The 23,996-nt window shown below is 44.2% G+C and overlaps 1 protein-coding gene across 1 annotated transcript; it reads left to right on the top strand.

Moving 5' to 3' along the window:
- The first annotated feature begins 5,479 nt into the window (after window positions 1-5,479).
- LOC107192176 lies at window positions 5,480-10,777 on the top strand. The gene is made up of 5 exons (XM_015581381.1): window positions 5,480-6,263; window positions 7,126-7,256; window positions 7,873-8,113; window positions 8,387-9,188; window positions 9,349-10,777. The coding sequence occupies exons 1-5, from the start codon at window positions 5,480-5,482 to the stop codon at window positions 10,775-10,777; spliced, it is 3,387 nt and encodes a 1,128-aa protein (XP_015436867.1).
- The last annotated feature ends 13,219 nt before the right edge of the window (window positions 10,778-23,996 follow it).

The following is a 23,996-nucleotide window of genomic DNA, read 5'->3' as shown; positions in this document are numbered from 1 at the left end:
CCAGACATTTTGCGAAAAGATCGTCTCGAGTTTTTAATTGGAATGAAGTTCGTTGGAGAATTAAATTTAAAAAATTGTTATTGTTCTGGTTTTCTGTCCGAGCAGAATTTTAGCCGGTGGTAATTAAACTGTGGGTGTTTATATAAGTTCCTATTTCCTGATACCCTTTCAGGAAATTAACAATGATTTGTTTTAACTGTTCCGGAAATGGAATATTTTGGTTCCCATATGTGGTATAGATACTTTTAATTAACGTCAATGTATAATATTCGCGGTCTAATGATAACAACGGTAAATTAATACTGCACTATAGTCGCTGCTCATCTCTTTGCGTAATTTCACTGAATTCCTCTTGCATGTAGTTCTTCGATATAAAATTACTGGATTATATCTGTTTTCAAAACGAAAATCAGACTAATGTGTAATAAGCTGATTAGCAAATTAATTTTCTAATCTATTTTCTAATCTAATTCTACTTGTTTTTATATACAATGTTCATTCACTGGTGCATTCACCCTATTTCATTCTTTGTAAATTTAAACAAAAAGTTCTCACGTCCGGTTGAGAACCTCTGTCTCTTTACGTCCTTACTCCTTGGCCCCGAAGATCTCGCGAAGAACCGCCGCGGCGATGTCACCGAGCGAGCTGTCCTCTCGTCTTTCAGCCACTCCCATTTTTAGCTACCGAGTTACTGCCACTCTGTCAATCTCACCTGACGTTCCCGTCTAAACGAAGATACACACCCGACAATGAATAACCACTCCGTGGCGGACGTTCGCGCCGTGGCGACCGAGAGGAAAAGTCTCGCGCGTCGTTTGTATCCCACGATGTTGCGCGAACGCGATCAGCCTTGGAAATTAGTTCGAAGAAACTGTTTGAATACATTCCTGGGGTAGTAATCTCCATTGCTGATGCCCTATTGTAACGCCGATGTTAATGAACAGAACCCTAGAACTTTAACATCCGTGTCATTTATTTTGAAGATGTGCGATCCATTATTAACCGAGAGGAACATTCTTCTTTAATAAAATATTCGAACTATCTTGAAAACGGTTATGTGTTTTTAACAGAGGAATTTTAACTCGTGAAATATCGAATTATATAAAAAATTTCATCCTTATATTGTATAAGGTTTGGAGTGGAATTTTTGTTTCACCGCAACCCCGAGTAGAATCAATGCCACAATTTCACCCCTTTGATCTCGAATCTATCGATCCTTCTCTATGGCCATAATAGGAATAAACATAGATAGTCTGTTCCTTTGAAACAGACTCTCCGCTGGTATCGATTACTGGAGTAGTCTCTTCTAAATTGGTATACAGAGAATGGCCGCTCTCAAATATTGGTACACTTGATAATACTGATTCACCTTAACAAAGCATGAAATTAGGGTCACCCTAGAAACAAGAACCACGTCACGTCAGTTGGTGAATTAATATCGCTTAAAAGTGTCACTGAAGTATTCTATAGTAATTACATTTGCCGCAATTTACTCTTCCAATTCCAAACGAGGACATTTTTTCGTGACCACAATGGTAACAGTCGCGAGTGACCCGATTCCACGCCACATCTCGCCCACTGGAGACATAGCCTGCTAGCTAGTCTTTCAATGCGAAAAATCCGAGGCAAGAGGTCGCAAAGGGATTCCCCTGTTCATTCGTTCGTGGCGACAGCAGCATCGTCCCGGTATCAGACAATTCGAAGGCCGTCCCAAGGCGTCTCATTTGAATAAGACAAATGAAGACATCCTGGGAGACACACACACACCGTGAGCTGAGATATATGCCTGGAGATTGGGGTCCAGGGATCACCTACAGCGTGGAGTCGACGCATCGAACCGTACCGATTGATTACGATCGTTACGAAGACAATGGGGCACAGGACACGGGCTTACTCTAACGACGCGGCTAACTTCGGGAATTGGGGATTACGTACCACGTGGCCGTGGTTAACAAGCCACGTAAGATCGAGTTATGTCCGTTGAAAACCGATCCTGCTACTACCCACGCCCTCGATACTATCTGGTGTTCTTCGTTCAGCGAATCGCTGCTTTATCATGCAAAATATATCCTCTGGAATTGAAAAATAATACTTTTCCAGGCTAATGGGGATTTCAGTTAGGTAGGAAAATGCTAATTGGTGAACATGGACCATTTTCCATAGTAACTGAATCCTCAATTAATTCCGTTAATTGGATTTTCGATTACTGCTGTGGTATAATTCCATCGTTTAATGATAATAACGTGAAACAATTTACGGAGGAAATAGCAATCATGGATAGAAACGATGTAACTAGATCGTCAATTAGATACAGGGATCCGTTGATGACTGTCAGTTTACAAATGTATTAACTATTTAGCTGCAGCGCTGTCACCCCAGAAGGTGATACCACTGTAGCTTATGACTAGACCGTGCAGAGGTTTATGCAATTATGGATCCTAAAGGACTTATGTATTTTTAAATAGTAACTTTTCTGCAAATATCTATCCTACAGGACTTATTCACTTTTAAAGGTAACTTTGAACGTTTCAGAAGCGAACAAGTCCTCCAAAGATCAATACATGCATAATAAGACGTTTTAAAAATTGTTTACACTTTTTAATGTAACTAAAAATGGTATACCATCGCGTCAACTGTAAACGTATAAAATCCCCAGTCTACTCAAACACTTTTACGTTCTCCAATCAAGTCTTCTACCTGAACACATTCTTTCGTCGATGGTTCGAATCCTAACGTTCGGTCGTCACGCGAGGATCAAGCGGAATCACAGGCGAAACGTTTCGGTTCAGCTCGATCGAGCAGGAAGTTGCCACGATTACCGGATGCCGGTCCCCGTGAATTGGGCCAGTAAGATCGGAACCCGAAGCGGTCCTCCAATTTGTCCGAGCTGGCGAATCACGCGTAAACGGGCTAGAAAGTGGCTGCAGGTGGACGCCTGGGGTTTCGTGACTTGACGCGTTAACGGGACCGTTTCGAAAATGGTTTTCGGCACATTTCCAAAGGGTAACGTTTCCGTGAGCGCGATATGATAATGTCTGTTGGGTAAATTCAGGTGGGACGCCATATGGGGAGAGACGTCACATTTGGAATATCTTTCGATTGAAAAAAGATAATTACACATGTTGCGTCCTTTCAATACTTTTCTTACATCCTCTATATTCTTAGTTTGTTTTTTCGAAATGAGGCATCTCTTCCATAAAACGAGGAGAGTCGCCACATAAAGTGACAGGTGCTTTGGCTGGTTTATTATGATCGAATTTACCCTAATCGAGCTCGGAGGTTCTGTAGGAAATGAAATCGCTGGTCGAACTGCTTAGCGAGAAAATCCCGTTGTTGCCGCTCGCGGAATTGTAGGAGTGGCATTGTGAAAGCAAGCTCTTTGGCGGAAAGATACCGCGAAATTTTATTCCACGGCACTGGGAGCGGACGGGGGAATATTTGTTGCCCCGGTGGAGTTCATTTACTCTGGTTTATGTATATACCAGAGAAAGAAATACTCGAGGCAAGAGACGCGAGCAGAGAAGCCAGAAAATAAGATTCGTAAAATTGTTCGGATGTTGAAAGATTTAAAAAGGTTTCTTAAAGTGTTCTGTTCGCGAAAAGTCTCGGTTTGTATTTCATATTTAGAGCGACAAAAAGGAGCTCTCAGTTTTATTTTAAATGAACTGTAACTGCATTTTGTGGATGGAAATAATGGTACAAGAGGTGGAATTTATGCCAGTGGCGTGGACCACGCTCTGTATACGGAACCACTGCATTTTCAAATTTGCTTTAATTTTATGAAATACCTTTTTCTTAGGCAATTATGGCATCCATGTTTGAAAATAGGAATATCAAGGTACTGTGAAATAAAAACTGGACGTGTTATAGTTCATATTCTACACTGTACAGAATAAATGGCTGATTTACCGTTTTTATTGTAGATATGTTTGATCACTTGTTATTACTGAATTAATCGCACTATGAAATTGGTTTATTTATTTATATCAATTGGTATTGAAAATACTTCACCTTCTAATATTCGTTACGTATATAAAAATTGAAGATGAAAAAATTAGTTTATTTTTTTAATACTAAGTTCCGAAGGAAGGAATTACTAATAATAAACTGACTCTTATAACCTGTTAGTTATCGATACCCTGTGAATATAGAATACAGTAGAACGGAATAAGAGATTTTCGTTTACGAAAAATTGGATCGAAAATGAACTTCGAAAATCTCCGGAGTATGTATTCGCGTGACAGTGAATACCACTTTACCAACGTGTCTGGTCATAACTGTCTGTTTCTACTTGTTGGAAACAGACACTACCGTGGCGTTATTGTTTCCACCTTTTACTTAACAGTTTATATTACGGTATTACTAAAATAAATGATACTATTGCACTGTAAATATTTATAATTGTTAATAAAAATAAAAATTAATTGTATTTTATTTTTTTATATTATTTGTTACTTTTTTATGTGATACTATAGTGCGATACTATACGTTATAGTGCACTTGTTATTTTTTAAGAGGCAAATGTATCAATGTGTATCCAATTATTACAGTGAATAAAATTTAATGAGATCACCCCCTAACGATTCATCATACGGATGCTTTACACAAAAAATTTCATCCGCTTCTCATCGCAGCAACTTCCCATTAATAATTCTCAAACCTCTAAACCAGAATCTTACTGCAGAAACGTAATTTAAAACAAATCCTCCTATTTGCTTCACACGTTTTCCGGAACAACCTCTGTACAATCGAAGAACGAACGCCTGCTATTATTTGTCACAGTATACAGTGTTTCCATTATTCTTTTTTTACATCAAAGGCGATTGTATCCGATCGTAACCGTGTATAAAACCCATCGAAACCACCCTCAGCTCCCCCACCCTCCCTTCCCACTCTCCTGTTCGTGTACTCACGGTCGAACGAGAGGTGTCTGGCGGTCGTCGATTTCTGCGCAACTCCGAAAGCTTTACCACCCCCTGTCCCTCGCCATCTGCTGGAAGCTGCACGAGTGAGGAGATGTATTGAACACAGGCTGAATGCGCGTGCAGAGATGCGCGAGTATCCGCGAATTCCCGGCAGCACGGGGCCGCAGTCCGCACAATAAAGAAAAAAATCCGTCGGAGTTAGGGGAACAGAGAGGCGGCGAGCGGTAACGGAGAGAGAGAACACACGCGCCGTCCTAATCCTCCTGGACGCCGAAGAGGCAGACTCGATTAATAGTCACGGTCGCGAGAGAAACGACGTCGTCCTCCACCGGTGTGGCCGCGGTATGAGAGTGGTGCTTTAACCTCCACAGGCATCGCGGAACCCTGGGTGCATCGATGGTCCATCGGTACCTTGTGAATACGTACAACAAACCCGTCGAACTGTCCCTATTTCTCGTCCAAAATGCCATATGAACAACGTGCTATCGGCCAGTGAAACACGCAAGTTTTCGTGTCTTTTCCACCAGTGTGTTCTTTAAGAGAGACTTTGAAAAATGAGACCCAGTTCGGTTCTTCTGTTGCTATTCCTATGCTCCCTGTTCCTCGCGTCCGAGTCGAAGTTACGGCAACAGGCCGCGGTGGATGATGACGACGACGATGACGATGATTGGGACGACGACGACGACGACGACGACGACGATGATTACCAACCAAAGCCAGAGGTCGACGACGACGGACGTATCTACAAAAATCCACGCAACTCACCGTCGGCTATGTGTCCAAGGGACGAACAAGAGGCAATGCTGCTTGGCCAGAAGTGTCTGAGAAAGTGCTCCACGGATGAGGACTGCAAGAGCAAGAAGAAGAAGTGCAGATGCGACGGTGCCTGCGGGATGTCTTGTATCAAGCCAGAGAGGGAATGTCCAGCTCTGAATGATATCCCACACGGTGTCTTGACGGTGACACGGAGATTCTTTGGGGATCGAGCGCATTACACCTGCGATCCTGATTATTTCACTGTCGGTCTTGCCGTGATAACTTGTAGGGCAGACGGTCACTGGACTGGCACCAATCCGTCGTGCAAGAAGGATCAGAGCTCCTTTTGCTCCCAACCGCCAAAAGTGAAGAACGCGCGGCATAACGCTCTTGCTGAACAAACGACCTTTGATCTGGACAGCGTTGTTCAGTATTTTTGCAATCATGGATACGTAACCGCCGGGGCAAAGAAGGCCAAGTGCCTGTTGATGGAGGGTGCCGCGAGTTGGTTCGGGCCGGATATCACCTGTGAGCCGCAGAACTGCGGACCACCGGCGGACATCGCGAACGGATGGCACGCCGGTATGTACATGCTATTGATAAACAGTACCGCCTCCTTTCTGTTCGTTCTGTTCAGTAGGATTCGCTTTCGCGTGGTTGTAAACGGTTGTCGAGGAATTTCGTTATTTCGTTGGGTGTATGACGATCGCGGAATGGAAATATTTCGGGGTGAAACTGAAGGAATTTTTGTAATTCTGAAAATGTAAGTACGCTCGTTACTGTCGGAAAGCACTCTGCTTGATAGTAATTTGAGTGTGTGGCTCTGTCTTAATGGGGAGTTCTACTGATGTTTTATACACTTCGGTTATTATGCACCGTGCGCTACGACGCTATTACTAATTTGTTGCTGTTGGTAATTTGAAAGATATTTTATCGATTTAAACATACTATATTAGTTTATTATTACAATTTCAAATACCATGGTCAAAGAAATGTTTCTGAAAAATATGTCCAACATCCAGGATCAAACTTTTTAATTTTCTACACTCTACTTGTACTTTGCTGATGTTACTTTCAATTGTTAATAGAATTCTCAGTGCAAGCTTGGACTAAAAATTACTCTGTCATACTTATAAAATTTTAACTTCCTCTGGTAGTAGAGTCTAATTTAATAAATTTTGTGCGTTACTGTTACTCTAATAAATTAGTATTATTAATCGACAGCAAGAGACGGGGATGAAGAGATACATTTCTTTGCCCGGTGTACGTGTTAGATCGAGACTCAGAATCTTATTCGAATCATAGAACAATTTGTCACACAATAGAAAGTATTATTAATTATATAGAAAAGTGATAGAATTTAGATTTTTATCTTATTAATTCTCGAAGAGCGTAATGTATCATTTTTTCATGATATACAACGAATTCATTTTGTTTTTTTAAGGCGAGTGTTATACATACGAATGCCATGTATCATATCACTGCGCGGACAGCTACGAATTAGTTGGCAAAGCCGAAAAGCTCTGCTTGGCAGACGGCACATGGACCCCGAAGGAATCACCACAATGCGTCCAAGTAAGCGTTCCATGAATGATGCTGTCAGTAGCTAAGTCGATCATCCTTTATCTCCGATACATTACCCAATGTTATTATTTTCAGTATATTTATATGTCACACATCATCATCATATTCGGGTTATCAGAAATTTCTATCATTTCTTCCAGCACTTATTCAATCCTATTTGATTTATTTATGTGTTACAATGAAATATTCCGTTTGAAATGAATCTACAATTCACTGGTTATTCCTGTATGTATATTTGGTTGTCCGAAAAAGTTCGTGTCATTTCAGATACCAATGTTTTATTACCTTTTCTACCGAAAAAAAGAAAAAGTCGTTTGGCATAATGAACATCTATACATACGTTGTTCACGAAACCCCTATTTGCATGTAAACTTGTGCAAATTGAGCTTTTTCTTTCTATGAGAAGATACAAGTAACAATATTCAATCACATTGTACATGGGCAAGCCACAGAACTGTCTAAGAAAGCCTAATAGAATTACCGAAATTCTCTCTACTTTCTTATTTCGTAGCATTGATGATCCCACAAAAGTCCCACGACTCCATCATGACTCCATGAAACTTCCTTATCCGTACACGTTCCAACGTGGAAACGTTTTCCTCCTCAGGTTACCACGGTGCAATGCCCCAGACCGGAAAACCCTGAAAACGGGAAGGCGGTGTTCACCTCGTATGCATACAATTCCATCGTGCATTACGAATGCGACTACGGGTACACGGTGGTTGGCGCGGGGACGAGGAGGTGCGGAGCTGACAGAAAATGGGCTGGAAAGATGCCCACTTGCCAGGAGATTAATTGCGGTTCACCTGGCGTTCTCTATAACGGCTGGATTGATAATATCGACGCTGGTAAGATGGAAGATTAAAAAAAGAAACTTTACCACTGCGTTATAAATAAATTCTATCGTGTAAAAATAAAAGCATTCTATGTCGGCGATCCTGATCCCAACGTAAACACAATTCGGTTTGTTCTCTTCACATCTTCGGTTGTTCTATTCGAAAGTATAGAAAATAATCAAAGATGATTCGACTTCTACGATTCCGTGAATATCGGAGCTTGCAGGAAGCCAAGCATTAAATTCAGAAGAACCTAATAATCCAGCGAAATACTTCTCCCGACAGGCACGGGTTTAGGCGCAAGCATAATTTTCCGGTGCAAGGATCACATGAAGCTCGAGGGAAATACCTCGTCCGTCTGCCAGGCCGATGGGAAATGGCGTTACCCGTTGCCGCAATGCCTAGCGCCGTGCGTGGTCCCGCAAATTGAAAACGGTAACATCACCGTGGCCAGCCACGAGAATGATCACATCAACAACGTCACCGTCGTGGAGCACGGCGAACGACTGTTGGTGTCCTGCGTGCAGAATTACGAGTTCGCCGCGAACAGCACGCCAGTGATGTGTAACAACGGTACCTGGTCGATAGTTCCCAGTTGTTCACCGGCTAGGTGCAAGCAAATGCCCAAACCACCGAGAAACGGGATGGTGATAGCGCCCAAGACCGATCACGGGATGAAGGCTGTCTTTAAGTGCAAGGACGGTTTCGAGCTAATCGGTGGTGGCCCGTTGAACAACTCCAGATCGGTGGAATGCCAGTACGGGAACTGGACAGGCGATATTCCACACTGCAGCCAGGTGTTTTGCCCCTTTCCTGGATTCATCGAGAACGGGAAAGTGTTCCTGGTGGGCAACATGGGCGTCTATGATTATAGACCGTACGTGAAGAAGGTCGTCAACAACAAGCAGATCATGTACGACTGTGACAAGGGTTACGTATTGGATGAGGGACCGACTGGAGCTACATGCATCGGGGGAAACTGGAGCCCCAAGGACCTGCCTAAGTGTATACCTGGACAACACCCTAGGCTGCGGTGGAGCAGACGTCGAAGATCTGTTAGCGACGAGGATCTCACCATGAGTTACAGGTATAAATCAGAATTCTTCAATATTAACGTGAATCCAAACGAAATTTTCTTATATAATAAGCGGGCTACATATATGTTTACAATACTATCGAAAACAGGGATGCTAAAGGAGTCGCTTCAAGCACCCTTTGGTGTTCAAAGTACATTTTCCTAGGAAGAGCTTGACTTCCTTCTTGACTACTGAACGGCCCACTTCTTCTTTCAGAAAATTCATCGAGCTCTTCCGGAAGATCGGCAAGAAGCTTCTGCACTTGGAAATGAACAAAGGCAAAGATCACGGGAAGCACAAAGCCGAGAAGATCGATAACTCCACGCGTCACGACAATTCCACGGAGGGTCTGTCATTGAAGAAGCATTCCGGCCACGGGAATCGTTCGAAGCTTCGCGAGGAGAAGATGATCGACTTCCTGAAGATCGTCTACCGTAAGCTGCAGCGTATCGACGCCAGACAGTCGAGCAACACCACGAACGGTAGCATGCACGACCTTCTAAACGCGATGAGCAAGAACTTCTTCCACGTGGACCTGTCAGAGTCCCGTCGAAACAATTCGAGCCGAGGAAGAACGGAGTTCGAGATCCATAATCAAAGGGAATTCATCAAGCTGAAGCGGGAGTTCGAGAAGATCATGAGGTTCTATAACAAATCGATGCGCTGGAACGAGAAACAAAATCGCAAGGATTCGAAGAGGAAGGGCCAATCCCACGGCGACAGCAGGGGTAAAAAGTCAAAGGACAAGAAGAAGCACAGGAAGAACTACTACAAAGGCTTCTACGAGTTCGTGAACAGCTACGTCACCGAGAAGCTGTCCATGATGGAGGCTCGAAACGCAACGGAGGAGCTGATCAAGAGGATGAAGATCGACAAGTTCACCGTACGGAACGGGACCACGTTCACCGTGGGCGAGATGTACGCGTTCTTCAAACATATCATAGAGGCTAAACTGAACAGCACGGAGGACGAATCGTCCGAGGCTACGACCGCGACATCTTCGTCGACGTCGGTGAGTGCAGCTACGTCGTCGAGCACTTCCACGACCAGCACCACAAGCACCACAAGCACCACGCTAGCAACGCCCAGAGATCTCGAGGCTCACGACAATCGATCCTCGACGAACCCAAGTAAAGAGTCCTCGGTCCTGGACAACGAGATCCTAGCGAAAGAGGGACAGCCTAAGCACCGTAGCAAGCGGATACGCAACGCGTCGGAGGACGCTGGTCCTCCCCGTCAAAAACGACGACTCCTGTCGCTAAATCATCAGCCACTAATCAAGAATGAAAGCTCATCGAGGCGCGTACGTCGCGCCGCGAAACGATCGAGGCAGGCGGCCTACGACGAGGAGAAGAACAGGCTGTTCACGTTCAGAGAGCTGGAAGCCCAACAGCAGAGCCGCTCGAAACGTTTCCTGCCACTGTACGAGCTCGATAATCAAATATTTCTAAAGAATCTGTATCTGAACGCGTACGAGGACGGCTACCGGACGAACGTGAAACGATCGATCGTCCAAGAGGACCGCGTCAACGAAACGTCCACAGGCGGGACCGTCTACAGGAGACGCAAGGGGAACCTCGGCGCGTACGAGATCAAGTGAGCCGTGTCCGTTTCCGTAATTGTGTTGTGATATTAACGGAATTTATTAAGTCATTTACCGATATCAACCGATTTTAGGCGAGTATACACCATATTACGATAGTTAATAATCGTTGTCCCACATGAAAGTCGACGCGCATTGTACCATGTGTGTCGCGGCTTCTCTTCGATGAGATCTCGATCTTTTTTCATGCAAAGTCTCGGTGTGCAAGGAACCACGGTGTCCCGTTGTTTCGACGGTTTTCAAAGTAGACGCAGGCTGATAAGATTGCTCGTTCGCCTCTTGTGGTAGCACGTTGTGTTTTCGGTAATACGTCGGTGGTTTCTGCGCGATGGACGGAGGCTAAACCTTTGCAGTTGGAATCGATGGAGGATGGGGGTGGTGAAGTGAAGATTCTTGTGGGAATGTCGACTTGGTTCTGTTAGTTATTTCTTTCTATTGTTAGTAACTGGCACGAGATTATAACCTCGAGAGAGTTCAAAGTGTCTTCTCTTTGAATCGTTTACTGTAGCTTCTTGGAGAATGAATTTTTGGGCGATGAGTGTGATTCGATGGCACTTTTGAATTTTAAATTGGTGAATTTTTCGAAATTCATCGATGAGACAATCTTTTACAACGTGGCGCACAATAATATTTAACCATCAGGTTTCAGAATTGCGGTGTTTAATTAGGAAAATCACGTTTCGTGTGTGCCAAGTCACTTTAAAGGTGCTGATCCACTTACTGCGTATCCTTGGATCATATCATCGTTGTGTATCAATGCGGACGGGCGATACGATACGAAGATACGCACCTTAAGACCGATAAACTTCGCGTCTTTGATATAATTCATGGGTTTCTTCATAGGTAATTTCGATTTGCTCGTCTCTTGCTGATCTCGAATATTAACTTCGAATTAATATCTTTTCATACAATATCGCGTTTGGTTGAATTTAATGTTTCAATTCATTTGAACAAAATAATATGATTCTTCTCACCGAGCAGTAGAAGTAATTCCATATACTAATCAAATCTTTAACGACGAGAATAAGTGACCGAGACTATAGTTAAAATCACTACATCCGCGTAAGGTCCCGCATAATAAATGATAAGCTTGATATCTACAGATTCAATAATAAAATAATTTAAGTATATTAATAAGTACAAAACCATCGATTCTAATATATCCTTGTACTGTCTCTACGAAGAAGAGATCCAACATATATTATAGTTTGACTCGAACGGTCAAGTGTGAGCGTAATATTAAAAAAATTATCAAATCAAAATCGCGATCCAACTGCAAAGGGGATACGAAAAAAAAAAAGATCGTTCGACCTGGCTCTTCGCGACGAGAACGCTTGAAAGCACACACGTTCCATTGTCTGTTCAATTTTACAAAACACGGTAGTGTGCATCTCGCGTCGTAAAAATGTATTTTTAAGCTCTCTCTATCTCGAGACATCGTAATTCGTAGACGGCTATGTTAAACTGTATTTTAAGTATGTTGTTGGGGTAATCGCACGGAAACACGTTTTTCGATCCCGTTATTATCGAACGATCTTCGTTGATAGTCGTACTCTAAGTTTCTACCCGAGGGCTGTGTTTGTTGAACGTTATAACGCGGGTTAATAATAGGTTTTTGTAAACTGTTATATCGGGGCCGAACGCATTGTGACGATTTGTACATACATACGTTCGTTTCGATATCCTCCCCTCCCCACGGTTCGACAGCCCAGTCGAATCGAAAACCGTACACGGTCGTATCGATATACATACATATATATATATATATATATATATATTCCCGTCCTTCTCTTCGTAATTAATTTTTACTTGCGCATACTCAAGGCCCGTGACTCGCGTTAGGGCCCCAATTCGCATCTCAGAACACAAAAGCACACACAGATACACACAGATAACCGACCGATCAAAACTCCACACACACACACTCATACACGTGCATTTTTAATGAGAAGAAAACGCCATTGGACAAGTATCATTAGTGAATAATAAGTATTATGATACGAAGAAAACAGAAGTGTACTTCAATACCCTGAACCACGATCGTTTTATTTCGCGAGATTCTGCATTCTTGATGAAATTATGTCTCGAGATGTTAATTTTAGATGACGGTAATGCCTGTTTCAGATAGTATCGAGATGAACGGTTTTCAAATAATTCTGCTCAGGTGCTTGTAAGAAGTCCGTCCTTCTTTTTATTGGCATCGTGTAGAATTACGAAAGGTTTAATCATCGTTTGAGATAAGAAGCACGTTGAACTGTTGTTTTTTGCAATCATTTATAGAAATGTATGACATTTAGAATCTTTTAGGATTTATAATAATGAATTTACCTTTTTTTTTTACAACGACGTTTATTCCTATGTGTTCTGTTTCTTATTATGCTTTCTGAAATTATGTTCTGTACGAATTTAGTAGCAGTTATAAATTCTGAAAGATAAATATTTAATAGGGAGTGTTTACCTGCACTTAATAACAATATATATTGAAAAAATGTATTTAACAATTAAAGACCATGTTGAAGTAATGAAAGTACTTAAAACAGAAATGCATTATGCTCGAACTCCCCCGTATGCCTTCAAAGAAATGTGAATAAAAAATATAATTGATCACGTACCTAGCTAAATTTTATTTAAGCCAATGATAAGATAGATATAGACTAATTTACAAAAACTACTTTACTTTTATTTAAATAATGAGCATTTGTATTTTTTATATAAATTACGCCTTAAAGGGATCGTTTTAGACATCTTTCCCCTATATCAAAAGTTTGGAAAAATGCTTAGGACACACTGTATAAGCCGGTATCTATACCGATCGATCCGCGATCGGTGGTGATTATGCTGTAACATCGGAGGTAATTAAGTCTGAAATTAAGCAGAGCCTGAAAAAGGGATCAAGGGGCGCGGAGTCCTGGGGCCGGGCGCGTAATTCGCGCCGCTCGCGTGAACGTCTCGACACAGGCTGTCGGCTGTGTCCCTCGACGCCGCCCCGTCCCCACCTGTCAATATCGACAGTGTCATTAATTACGGACCAATTATAATTCGTGAACGGCGACGGAGAAACCGTGTCCGATGTTATCTGCGACACACGCGGACCGTTAACACATCCGCGCCGTTGCGATTCGGAGAATCGTGTTAAATCGATTAATCCCCAAAACGCACACGCACGCACCGATCGCGGGCCAACAACGAGCATTCGTTGTGTGATAAGACGACTTCTGCCAGATATATGCTTATGATAATATTGCCAATAAGAGTACGCGTACTAACCGCCGATCGCCAGATTGAACGGAGAGGATGGCGATGATTGGTGGCGCGTAATTGAGATTCCGTTTCATGTGAGACCAGCATATGGACGGGGAGACGATGAAGTTTTATTTCTGACTTTTTTTTGGGGGGGGGGGGAGGATGAAGGTATCGACGATTCGAGTACGAGGAGATTATTCTGACAGGCGATGACTGATGTTCATGAAATTTTTTTTGGGCCCCAGGAGATTTCATGGAGCGCCTTTTAAATCGGAGATGTGTCTTGAAATCCAAGTGAAAAGGTCTGTGTGATGTGATAAGCGAAAGGAAAGTTGGTTATTATTTCGTAATATACTCGCCCAGCAAAGGCGAGAAATTCAATTATAAAGTGCTGAAATACTTTAATCTGGTTTGTTATATAGGAAATCCTCGATGAGTGTTCGAATGCTTCTCGGCACTTAGAAAGACAAGTCCCCAGGCGTAACGTTAACTTTTTAATGAGGATTTAGCACAGTAAACGAGCTTGGAATTCAGAAGCCAATGATACATGTTTCAGCCGCATATGGCCATTAGTTTGTAAAAACATTTAAGGTTTAGAATAAATGTAACACTTGCCATAAGAATAGAATACACTTTGTATCTGGTAAAATATTAACGATAAAATAATTCTTCAAAATGTGTAGTCGTAAAAACGAATCGTATGGCAAGGGGTTAAATCACGATCGTAATCGTGATTCGGCAATCACTGTGATAAATCACCGATAGTGATTTCGCACACCATCTCTACCTGTAACGTATAATCACGAGCAGCATTTTTCTGGATCAGTTGTTTCTCAACTTTGTACGGTGACAAAGCTCGGCGTCAGGGACGCCAGGCAGCCGTCTCAAAACTCTCTTAAAATCGATAGACGCGACGCGAACGTGCTCGGTGTTCTTGAGCGACGAGAGTGTCATTAGTACGCCTGCGCTTAACGAGACGCGAGAAGAAAGACGGTATATAGAGAGAAAAATAAAAGGCAAGGGCACGCACCACTAATTCACTTAGCTTGCCCCGTGTTTCTCGCGCTGTGGCCATTATTCCAGTTCGTACGACGATGATTACGCGGTCAGTTGATACGGTGCTAAACGCGCTAACCGAGAGAGCTGCGGCGATAAATGGTCCCTGGCTACTTCGACTTTGTCGTTCGTTAGAGCCCTGGCACCGCGCGTATCCTATGCAAACAGACCACGGCGTTTTTTTTCCAAATGTGGTGCTAACAACGAGCAAACGAAGCTCAGACGCAACAGGAAGTCCCGACGATTGTTTGATCGATTTCCTCGTCGTGCACCATCGTTGGACCAGGTCGAGTCAGGTCAGAGTCAGCTGGGAGTGTCACATAAATGAAGGGAACTCGACGATCAACAGGTTTCCTTCTAACACTTCAGCAATTGATCCAGAGGATCATTCAGGGTAGACCACTGAATAACTAATAGGGAAAGTTTGCCACACTTTAATGAAACCTACTGGTACCATAAATTTCCTAAAATAGTTACAAAACAATATTTCGTTATTCTCCTAACTACGAAGCCTGGTTCATACTTCAAAAAGGTAGCATATCCTTCCGAACCAAGCAAGAAAAGATGGACGAAGTGTATGAAATATTCCGACAAGACAGACTCCGAATCACCGTGTATGTTCCATAAACGACCAGAAAATTCGCTATTGCAGGATTTTCAAGTGGTTCTGCGACAACTGTATGTGTCACCTGCCTCAACCCCCCTCACCCAGGATCCACTTGAGACGTCCCCCGAGCGGATCGATCTTGCGAAAAGGCTTGTTCACGAATGGGAGCTACAATGTGAACGCCAGTAGACGACGCGCGGGTGTCTTGGTGGAGGTGGTCCGAGTGGCCGGTGATAATCTCATTGAAAGAGGAGTTAAGCGGCGCGGGCTTCCTGCCAATTCAACGTGCCAAGTGTCGCCTTAGCGCAGTCAATGCCGCCACGAAATTGCTTCGGTGGCCACCGGTCAATGAAACCTACCGGTATTCCGCCCGAGGATTTGCCTAGATAACCGCCTGGCGGATAGGCGGTGCCAAGTTAGACGGGCCATTGTACACGTTCCACGAGCTTATGAATGGACCGTGCCCCCGGCGCTGGAGGCTAACCCGGCTACACTGCCTCCAATGGATTCGGCGGACGCGACGGAAGGGTTTAGAAGTTAGCTTTGAATCACGACGGTAGTGGACACACAATCCAACCGAGCCCGGGGTCGGATTGTTCCGCGAACTTTCCTAGAACTTCCTCGCCGCCAACCACCACCGACAGAAACTCCTGGACGTGACTTTTCGAAAGGAGAAACTGCTGGCTGAATGGTACTCTTTTCCTGAATGAAGTTCCCGTTTAGGAGGAAGTGGTGTGTAAGTACTTATCTCAGTTTCCAGGGATGTTGAACGAGCGTCGAACTGGAAATCTTTAGTACCGTAGTTATAAGTAGACTATGGACTCTATGTGGTAGTGAAATTTAATAAAATTTAATTGGGTCTTTTATTCTGTACGGTACTCGATGGATCTTTTTAACTTTGAACTAATTCCTGGCTGACTGTATTTTCATGAATTCGTCAATGAATGGTACTTCTCTCTAAATAAAGTTTTGATTAGGAAGTCAACTAGAAATCTTTAGACTGTGGAATTTATGTCCTAACAGAGTTCAATGACATCTAGTAAGGTTTTCTTTGTTTTCGAACTGAACAAATTTCTGTATGACTACAGTTTTATCGATTGGTCCAGAAATATCTGCTGGCCAGTTACAAGAAACTAATATACTGTTCTGTGAGAACACAACCCGAAATACACAACTAAAAATCATACTTCAATTTACCAAAACTGAGATGAAGCAGAGATCCCTTTACTCTATCAGCAGTTCCAGTGAAAATCTCATGAACCTTCATCGAACCTTTCACTGTACTGAATTCCAGGCAGTCGTCGACACCATAAACCCACAAAATCCACAGTTTATTCTAAAGATACTCAATTATAATAGTCAAAGTTACACGCGGCTTGTTGCGTCCGTTCAATGGACTCACGATCGGTCTCCGAATTTATTAGACGAACCGTGTTGTGCATGGAAGGAGGACCGCCTAGAGTGTGTCCACGGTCGAAAATCCTTTCCCTTTTCGCCAGGAACGATAGGAGGTCGCCAGATGGTCCCGATACACCTCCACCCGTGTCTTCGCGGCACGGCGGGACGGTGTCATAATCTCGGGGGCTTTGCTTGCGAGCAGCTGGCTAATTTGCTAGCGAGCAGACGCGTGCACAAGAGTAACACGAACAGAGCCCGGTGAACGATAAAAGTAGAAAGCCAGAAGGCGTTAAATGGGGAAGAGGAGAGGGTCTTTAATGGGCCTCGCGTAACGCGGATCACAAGCCCCGGCGGCCCTCTTTATGGGGTAAATCGTTTTATTATGCCGAGAGGCATTGGAACGCCCTGGACGGAAAGTTGCTTTGGTGCTAGGTGCGAAAAGGGAAGCTGTCGTGTCTGACTGACGTTAAACGCCTTTCCGGGTGATTCGGCGCCGTGAATGATACTTTAGGAGAGGGCTCAGCAGAGGAGTGGATTTTTCGAGAACGTGGAGGATGGTTCGACACTGATTGGAGAAGTTTGGTATAGACTCCTTTGACGGGTAACTTATACACCGACGATCATAAGTACTTGTCCGTCTGTGTTAGACATATTTCGAAGGAAATATGCCAGATTTTTCAAAGTTACAGAGGTGGATACGTTTTTTAATGATTTTTTAATGAGCAGGAAAGAAAGAAGAAGGGCACGAACGAAACGAAATTGCCGTACGGTTTCGTTTCAGCCCCATCGGACGCAGATTTATCGAGGCATCTCCAAATATGGTTTTCGCACCTTGCCAACCGGAGAGAGGATTCACCGTCGGCTGTCCCGCAAATGGCGGATTTCGCGTGCTCCCCTCGTGTTCCGTTTAAGGCGTCCCCGGCCACGAGACGATTACACGCCGGTTAATTTCAATAACAAGGAGAGTCACACACCATACGTGGTTTAAGTGAATCTCCACACGGCCCCGGCCCCGAACAGAAACAAACCTTCGATTTCGCGGTGGCTTCCAGGTTTGGAGCGTTACAAGCACTCACTATGTACGCCGTTAATGGCGCCTGAATTATCGGCGCCATAATCTCGGCCACGGCATTAATAATAATTGAGCGATTTCACCAGGTACCCTTTTGTTTCGCGAATGGATGTGTGTGGTCTCACATCGTGGACGGTGACTCGGGGAATTTTCGATTTGGAGGTTAAGGTGGCTCCCACAAATTTTTACTAATTATAAATTTCCCCGATCAAACTCCGACGGGTCCGATGATGAAGGACTTCGCCCCGCCTCCGACGTATATTTACTTAGAATACTAATCAAGAATATACTTCCTACTATTTTCTACTTTCATATTCAATTTTGCGACAGTTCATTATAATCCCTCCTGTAAAAAAGTTCTCACAACCTCGTGCCAAATAAGAAAAAACGACACATCGAATATTTCCTCTCTAATTACAGTTCTGGTTGTAACCAAACAAGATTCACAATTAAATTCACATTGCACGTACTATAAACATTCAGAATAGTCCTCCGAGTTCCACGGTATAAATTATTCTACCCACCTTAACCCAATTGAATCGACAATTACGCCAGACTCCGAGGAGAAACCGCGATAAAACTCAAAGTCATCGAATTAATCCCGGAATAATTGACACTCATGCCATTTGGGTGCATTCTCTTCGTGGCCAATTCTCCAGGGCCGTTTTGCATAATCAATGAAGCTGTGTACAAAATCCCCGTTAACCGACTAAATGAGACTTCTGCATCAGCGTATAAAGGGACAGATGGGCCTCAGCAGACCGAGTCGAGACCCGAAATGAATCGTCGAGAATCGAAATGATCTTCGAGCCCGAAATGACGATCCAGAATGGAGTTAATGAAAGCACCGTTGGAGACACGAGATCGCCTTCAGTAATTGACGTCTTTACTCGCGCGGGTAAACGATTCGATAATTGTCACCCGGCTTTAATTCCCCATGAAACGAGCCGAATCATCGTCGATTTAATTGCCCATGGAATTGATGTCCTTCGACTCCGTTCCGTTCGCCGATTCCTATACACTGCGTGCCGCGGGTTACGAAACGTGTATTACGACCGCCGTGGGCGGGTAAGTGAAATTCGGGCGAAGAAAACGGGTTCCTCGGTTGTCATTAAGTTATCCACTATTGAAACGGGATCGATCTCGTTGCATTCGACTCTTTCAGTTTCGTTAATTCATTTTTAATCGCGATCCCTTTTTGGTCTCGATTACTTAACTGCTCGTGTTTATGCAAATTCGCGGTTCACACGGGCTGTGTTCTTCAGAAACGGGAGGTAAATTAATATTTAGTGTCTGTAATGAACGTTTTTATTACGATGAGAATGAAGCGGAACGATTATTAAAGGTTGCTTAATGTCTTATTTTAATGTTATTTACCTCGTGTATGCGTGATACTGACGCATTTGTTTCCTTTTATGAAAATCATGTAAATTGAAAGATATTTTCAAGTGTGTAATTGTATGGGAAAGTAGATATACCAAAATTTGAATTGAATTGTACCTCGAATTTCACCGATTGCAATCGAGCGTTCCCACGACTCGAGGGTTCAATCGATCCGTCACAGGTCTTCGCCGCAACGAAGGTGAACTCGACTCTGTGCAACAAAGAGACAACGTGGAGTGTTCTCGATTGGGTAGGTAGCTTCCAGTTCGATCTTTGCTCGCCTGGCTGGATCTCCACATAGCTCTAGAGCCCATGAATCACACGGGATTTGTAGATGAGTTAAATCCCATCGCGTGTGGACCCGTTTTCAATTGCATGGACACGGCTACCCCCGTCGAATGGAAACGAGCCCGCGCCGGTGGTCCTAGTCCAGCGTAGTGAAGCACCCGGTCATGATTGTGGCCCACTGTCCCCTTTGGCCACCCCTTTTTTTCTCTCTCTCGGTCGCTGGTTCGCTTCCTATGTTGCGTGGATCTTTTTAAAACCGGACTCCAAGGATGCACAGGTGGCGGGGGACACGGGCAAATGAAAAGTGGAGAGTTTCTATGGGGACAGATTAATCTGAACTGCCCGACGCGAGATTAAACGGAGGCTAAATCTGGATTTGATCTCTGGAAATTCACGTTTGATGGGGGATTCACTACGCGCTTTTGTTCGTCCGAGTCTTTTACAGATGATCGCGCGGAGTGCGATTCGTTCGGTGAGCGCGAATTGTCTGCTGATTTTGGTGTTGTAAAAAGGATCAAGCGGTCTTTATAGTATTTATTTATTGTGCGCATAACGAGGGTCACCGGTGATGTATTGTATACTGGGCCGTCCCGTAACAGGTGGCGATAAAGAAAAAAGGTGGTGATGATTATATAAAAAAATAAGTCAAACATATGCAGAAACATTCTGTCCTGACTTGATTGCTTTTTCAGGTGGTTGAATTGAATCTTTGACTGAAACTCACTTTTACTAAAAGTTTCACTAAAAGTTACACATTTTCACTAAAGACCCATATTTTAAAAATGGAAATTCAATCCGTCCCTCAATCTGTGCACCAAAGATAACCCAGTCTCTCCAACGGCGAACCAGCGAACCCTATCGAGGTCCCACCTTAAAAAAAAGAACAGAAAAAGTGGACCAGGTATCAATTTAAAAGAATAACTCCATTATTGGACTTTCCAATTAGCGTAAAGCGAGCGACGCGGGGAATAAATCCAGCACCCCGTTGGCTCGGTTTCCGGCGAAAAGGCCGGTCCCTGGAAGAAATCCACGGCCCTTAATTCGAATTAGATTGGATCCAATTTATTCCCAATTAACTGAAAAAGACGGCGTCGGCTGGGACGTGCGCGCGGGTAGGAGCTGGGTGTGTGTATCTATTTCTCTTCGAAAGGTGGAATCCAATCCGTGGGGATTGGTCACGACAGGTTGAACATACACTCCAAGAATCGATCCACCACCCTGTTCCCCCGATAAATATCCCTTCTTTCAGGGGGGAGGACCAGGCACCATTTCGAATCGGGAGTGGCTCAATTCCCGTTTCGTCGAAATTGGACGCGCGGGGCAGGTGTGGGTCATCGCGATTCCGCCTGTGCGAAAGGGAAGAAGAAAAAACCGAAATCTGTGAGAGGAAGAAATCAAGTCGGTCTAATCTCGACCGTGGGCTGGCTGGCTGGGCCCCCTCAACCGATCGAAGGACATAATGATGTCCTTGTTGGCCGGGCGTCGGACCCCGATGAACCCTAACCTAAGCTAAGAGAGACACCGCTCCACAACGCGATCCTCTGTCTCTATCATCGATGACTGCACGCTAAGCTGCTGGACGGGTAGGCCTGAATGCCGGCCGTTGTTTTAACGAACAAATCCGGCCCGTCACCGTTCTCGATGCTCTTCATCAACGGATAATGATGAGTCTTGTACCTTCGAGACAGCTACCCGATGAATAGACCGCTTGTGAGACCCGTTCGACCGCGTGAGATTTTGGTCCGACTGGTTCGCGGCTGACTGGGATAAGTTTAGATGAAATTCGTGGGCCGGAAGCGCTACGAGTCGTAGGCTAGACCGAGGATATTTTGTTTGGGTAGTCAGTTTGTGAATACAAGTCTACTTTCAATACAAGATTTACTTTCTTGGAAAGAAATGTGTAACTCCAGTTTTGGAAACTTTAAACAAATTGGTATAGACTATTGGTAGCGATGTGGAGATACAGGATACTCGAGAATTGATTTATTCAAGTTAAATGATTTCGCCTGGAAAATGGAGTTGAATATGTACAGTCTAATTTTGTAAAGACCTATTATGAGGAATTTCCTAATAACGACATTTTACTTTCGAGAGTCAAATTCGCGTGGCGTCTATTCAGAGGTAGATATACACATACAATCCAGACTAAAAAATTACTTTTACAATGGATACGTGGTATAAGGTAGAAAATGATCACTTTGGCTAGTAGATCTAAGAGGTCAAAATGGGGCTGGACCACTATCCTGATCTTCCAAGTACATACAATTTCGGTCCAGGTTGCCGTTAAGTCGCCAAGATCATTCCACACTTTATAGAAGTTTCCCCGCAGCGCCGTTCACCGACCAAATCCTCCCGTCCGTAATAATAGATCATAATACACGGGATCCGTGTAATAGCCAGATACGAGTTTTAGTTTTTACGATGTGACACCGTGAGCTCCGGGCGGAATTTTTTACGAGCAGACGAAGGCGTATTTCGAAAAAAGAATTCCAAGCCAGTCCCTGTCCGTGAGCCGCGAGATAAAACCTTAAATTTCGGGGGGAGAGGGGTGGGGGCAACGTATCTCCCGCGGCTTTCGATCGTAAAACCCTCTTCGCGCTGTGTTGGATCGCGGCTGTGTCGTGGCACCACAAAGCGACCGACCACGATCCTATCGGAAGTGTTAATCAAACCGTGTCGGACCTCTGGCGATCTGGCGAAAGTACGGAGAACTGTGTTACGTTGCAAAATCGATGGACGGGGGGAACGGGTTCTATGATTTCGATAAGGTCTCGATCATCACTCGTATTCGTTCAGATGGAAAGTATAAACCAATTTTACAAAATGTTTCTATCTACTTTGTCATGGTGAACACTATTCCGAAACTAAGACTACCCCCCCCCTGTGTCCAAGAAAGTAGCAAACGAATCTGTATGTGAATCTAGATACCATTCGAATCTTCCAAATCTCTCAAAAAGAATATTATTCAAGTCTTCAATTCCTTTCCAAACCGACAGTAAAATGATTCATCACTCTAAAAAAAAAAAAAAAGGAACTTTACACTTTATCCAACACTTCACACCACTAGCTCGTCCAAGATCTCATTCGACACTGTCCCAAAGCACGAAACAGTATCCCAAGCAAATACAGATAACCATCGGAAATCTTCGTCCTTTCCCGGTCCCAATTAACATCACCGTCAACACTCACGGGCCTGCGCGAAATGGCACAAAAGTATATTACCTTCGCCGTTCCTTTCGTTCGTCACGTCTTTTTCTGGGTCCAGAGGGGTGCGCCTCGGGTTGTCCCTCGCCGTCGAACCGCTCGTGTCGTCCTTCGTACGGTCGTTCAAATTATAATTCCTCCGCCATGCCGGACACGAAGGTGAAATCGTCGAATGGAGCAGGAAGGGGAGTGGGGCAGGGGTGGTGAGGAAGGTCGGTATGGCGCAGAGACGTTCGTGGAGGAGGACAAAATAGTCTCGCTACTTGATGGCGACTTAAAGTGATTTTGAATGGTGGCTAACGACTTGGAGCCGCGTCATGGGGGCCCAGGCGTGCGACTCGCGCCGCCGCCACGCCAAATAATACGAAGTCACGCTGGGCACACACCGCGCGCGTCCTGGCGTCCTGACGGCGGACCGGGGCGACGGCGAAGATAATGTCCTCCCACACGACCGGCCACGTCACTTCGCTATTCCGTGGTCCTTAACCTCTCACCCTGGGCCGCCCATACCTTTCGCCTTAAATCCACCGCATAATAACGACCGCCGCTGCCGCCGGACCCCCCACTTCCACGTCCACGAAACCCTGTGCGCGAATTAACGTTTTCTCGCACTTTCGCGCGTCTCGCCTGGGTTGCGGGACCAGGACCATGCCTCCAAAGTTAGGTTTTGTCAAGTATCAGTACATTTGTTACAACCTAAATGAATATTATTCGAAGCCATGAATTAAAATATATTCTCTTGATTTATCGATGACCTTACAAAAAATTAATTTCCACGAGTAACAATTTCGACAAAAGTATTTCTATACAACAGACTCCCCTGACGCAGGATAGCCTGCTGTGTCCTTGAGAATCCTTTAGAACCTGCATGGACACAATAAAGGCTCCATACGATGCTGATATTAACCCCACTATCCCTAAGGGGGTAGAACCTCTGATTCGTTCATTGTATCCTTAATCCGTCG

The sequence above is a fragment of the Dufourea novaeangliae genome, unplaced genomic scaffold (genome assembly GCF_001272555.1).
Source record: "Dufourea novaeangliae isolate 0120121106 unplaced genomic scaffold, ASM127255v1 scaffold316, whole genome shotgun sequence".
Taxonomy (NCBI): Eukaryota; Metazoa; Arthropoda; class Insecta; order Hymenoptera; family Halictidae; genus Dufourea; species Dufourea novaeangliae.
Note: the sequence above shows the minus strand (reverse complement) of the source record. Positions and strands in the feature narration are given on the sequence as shown.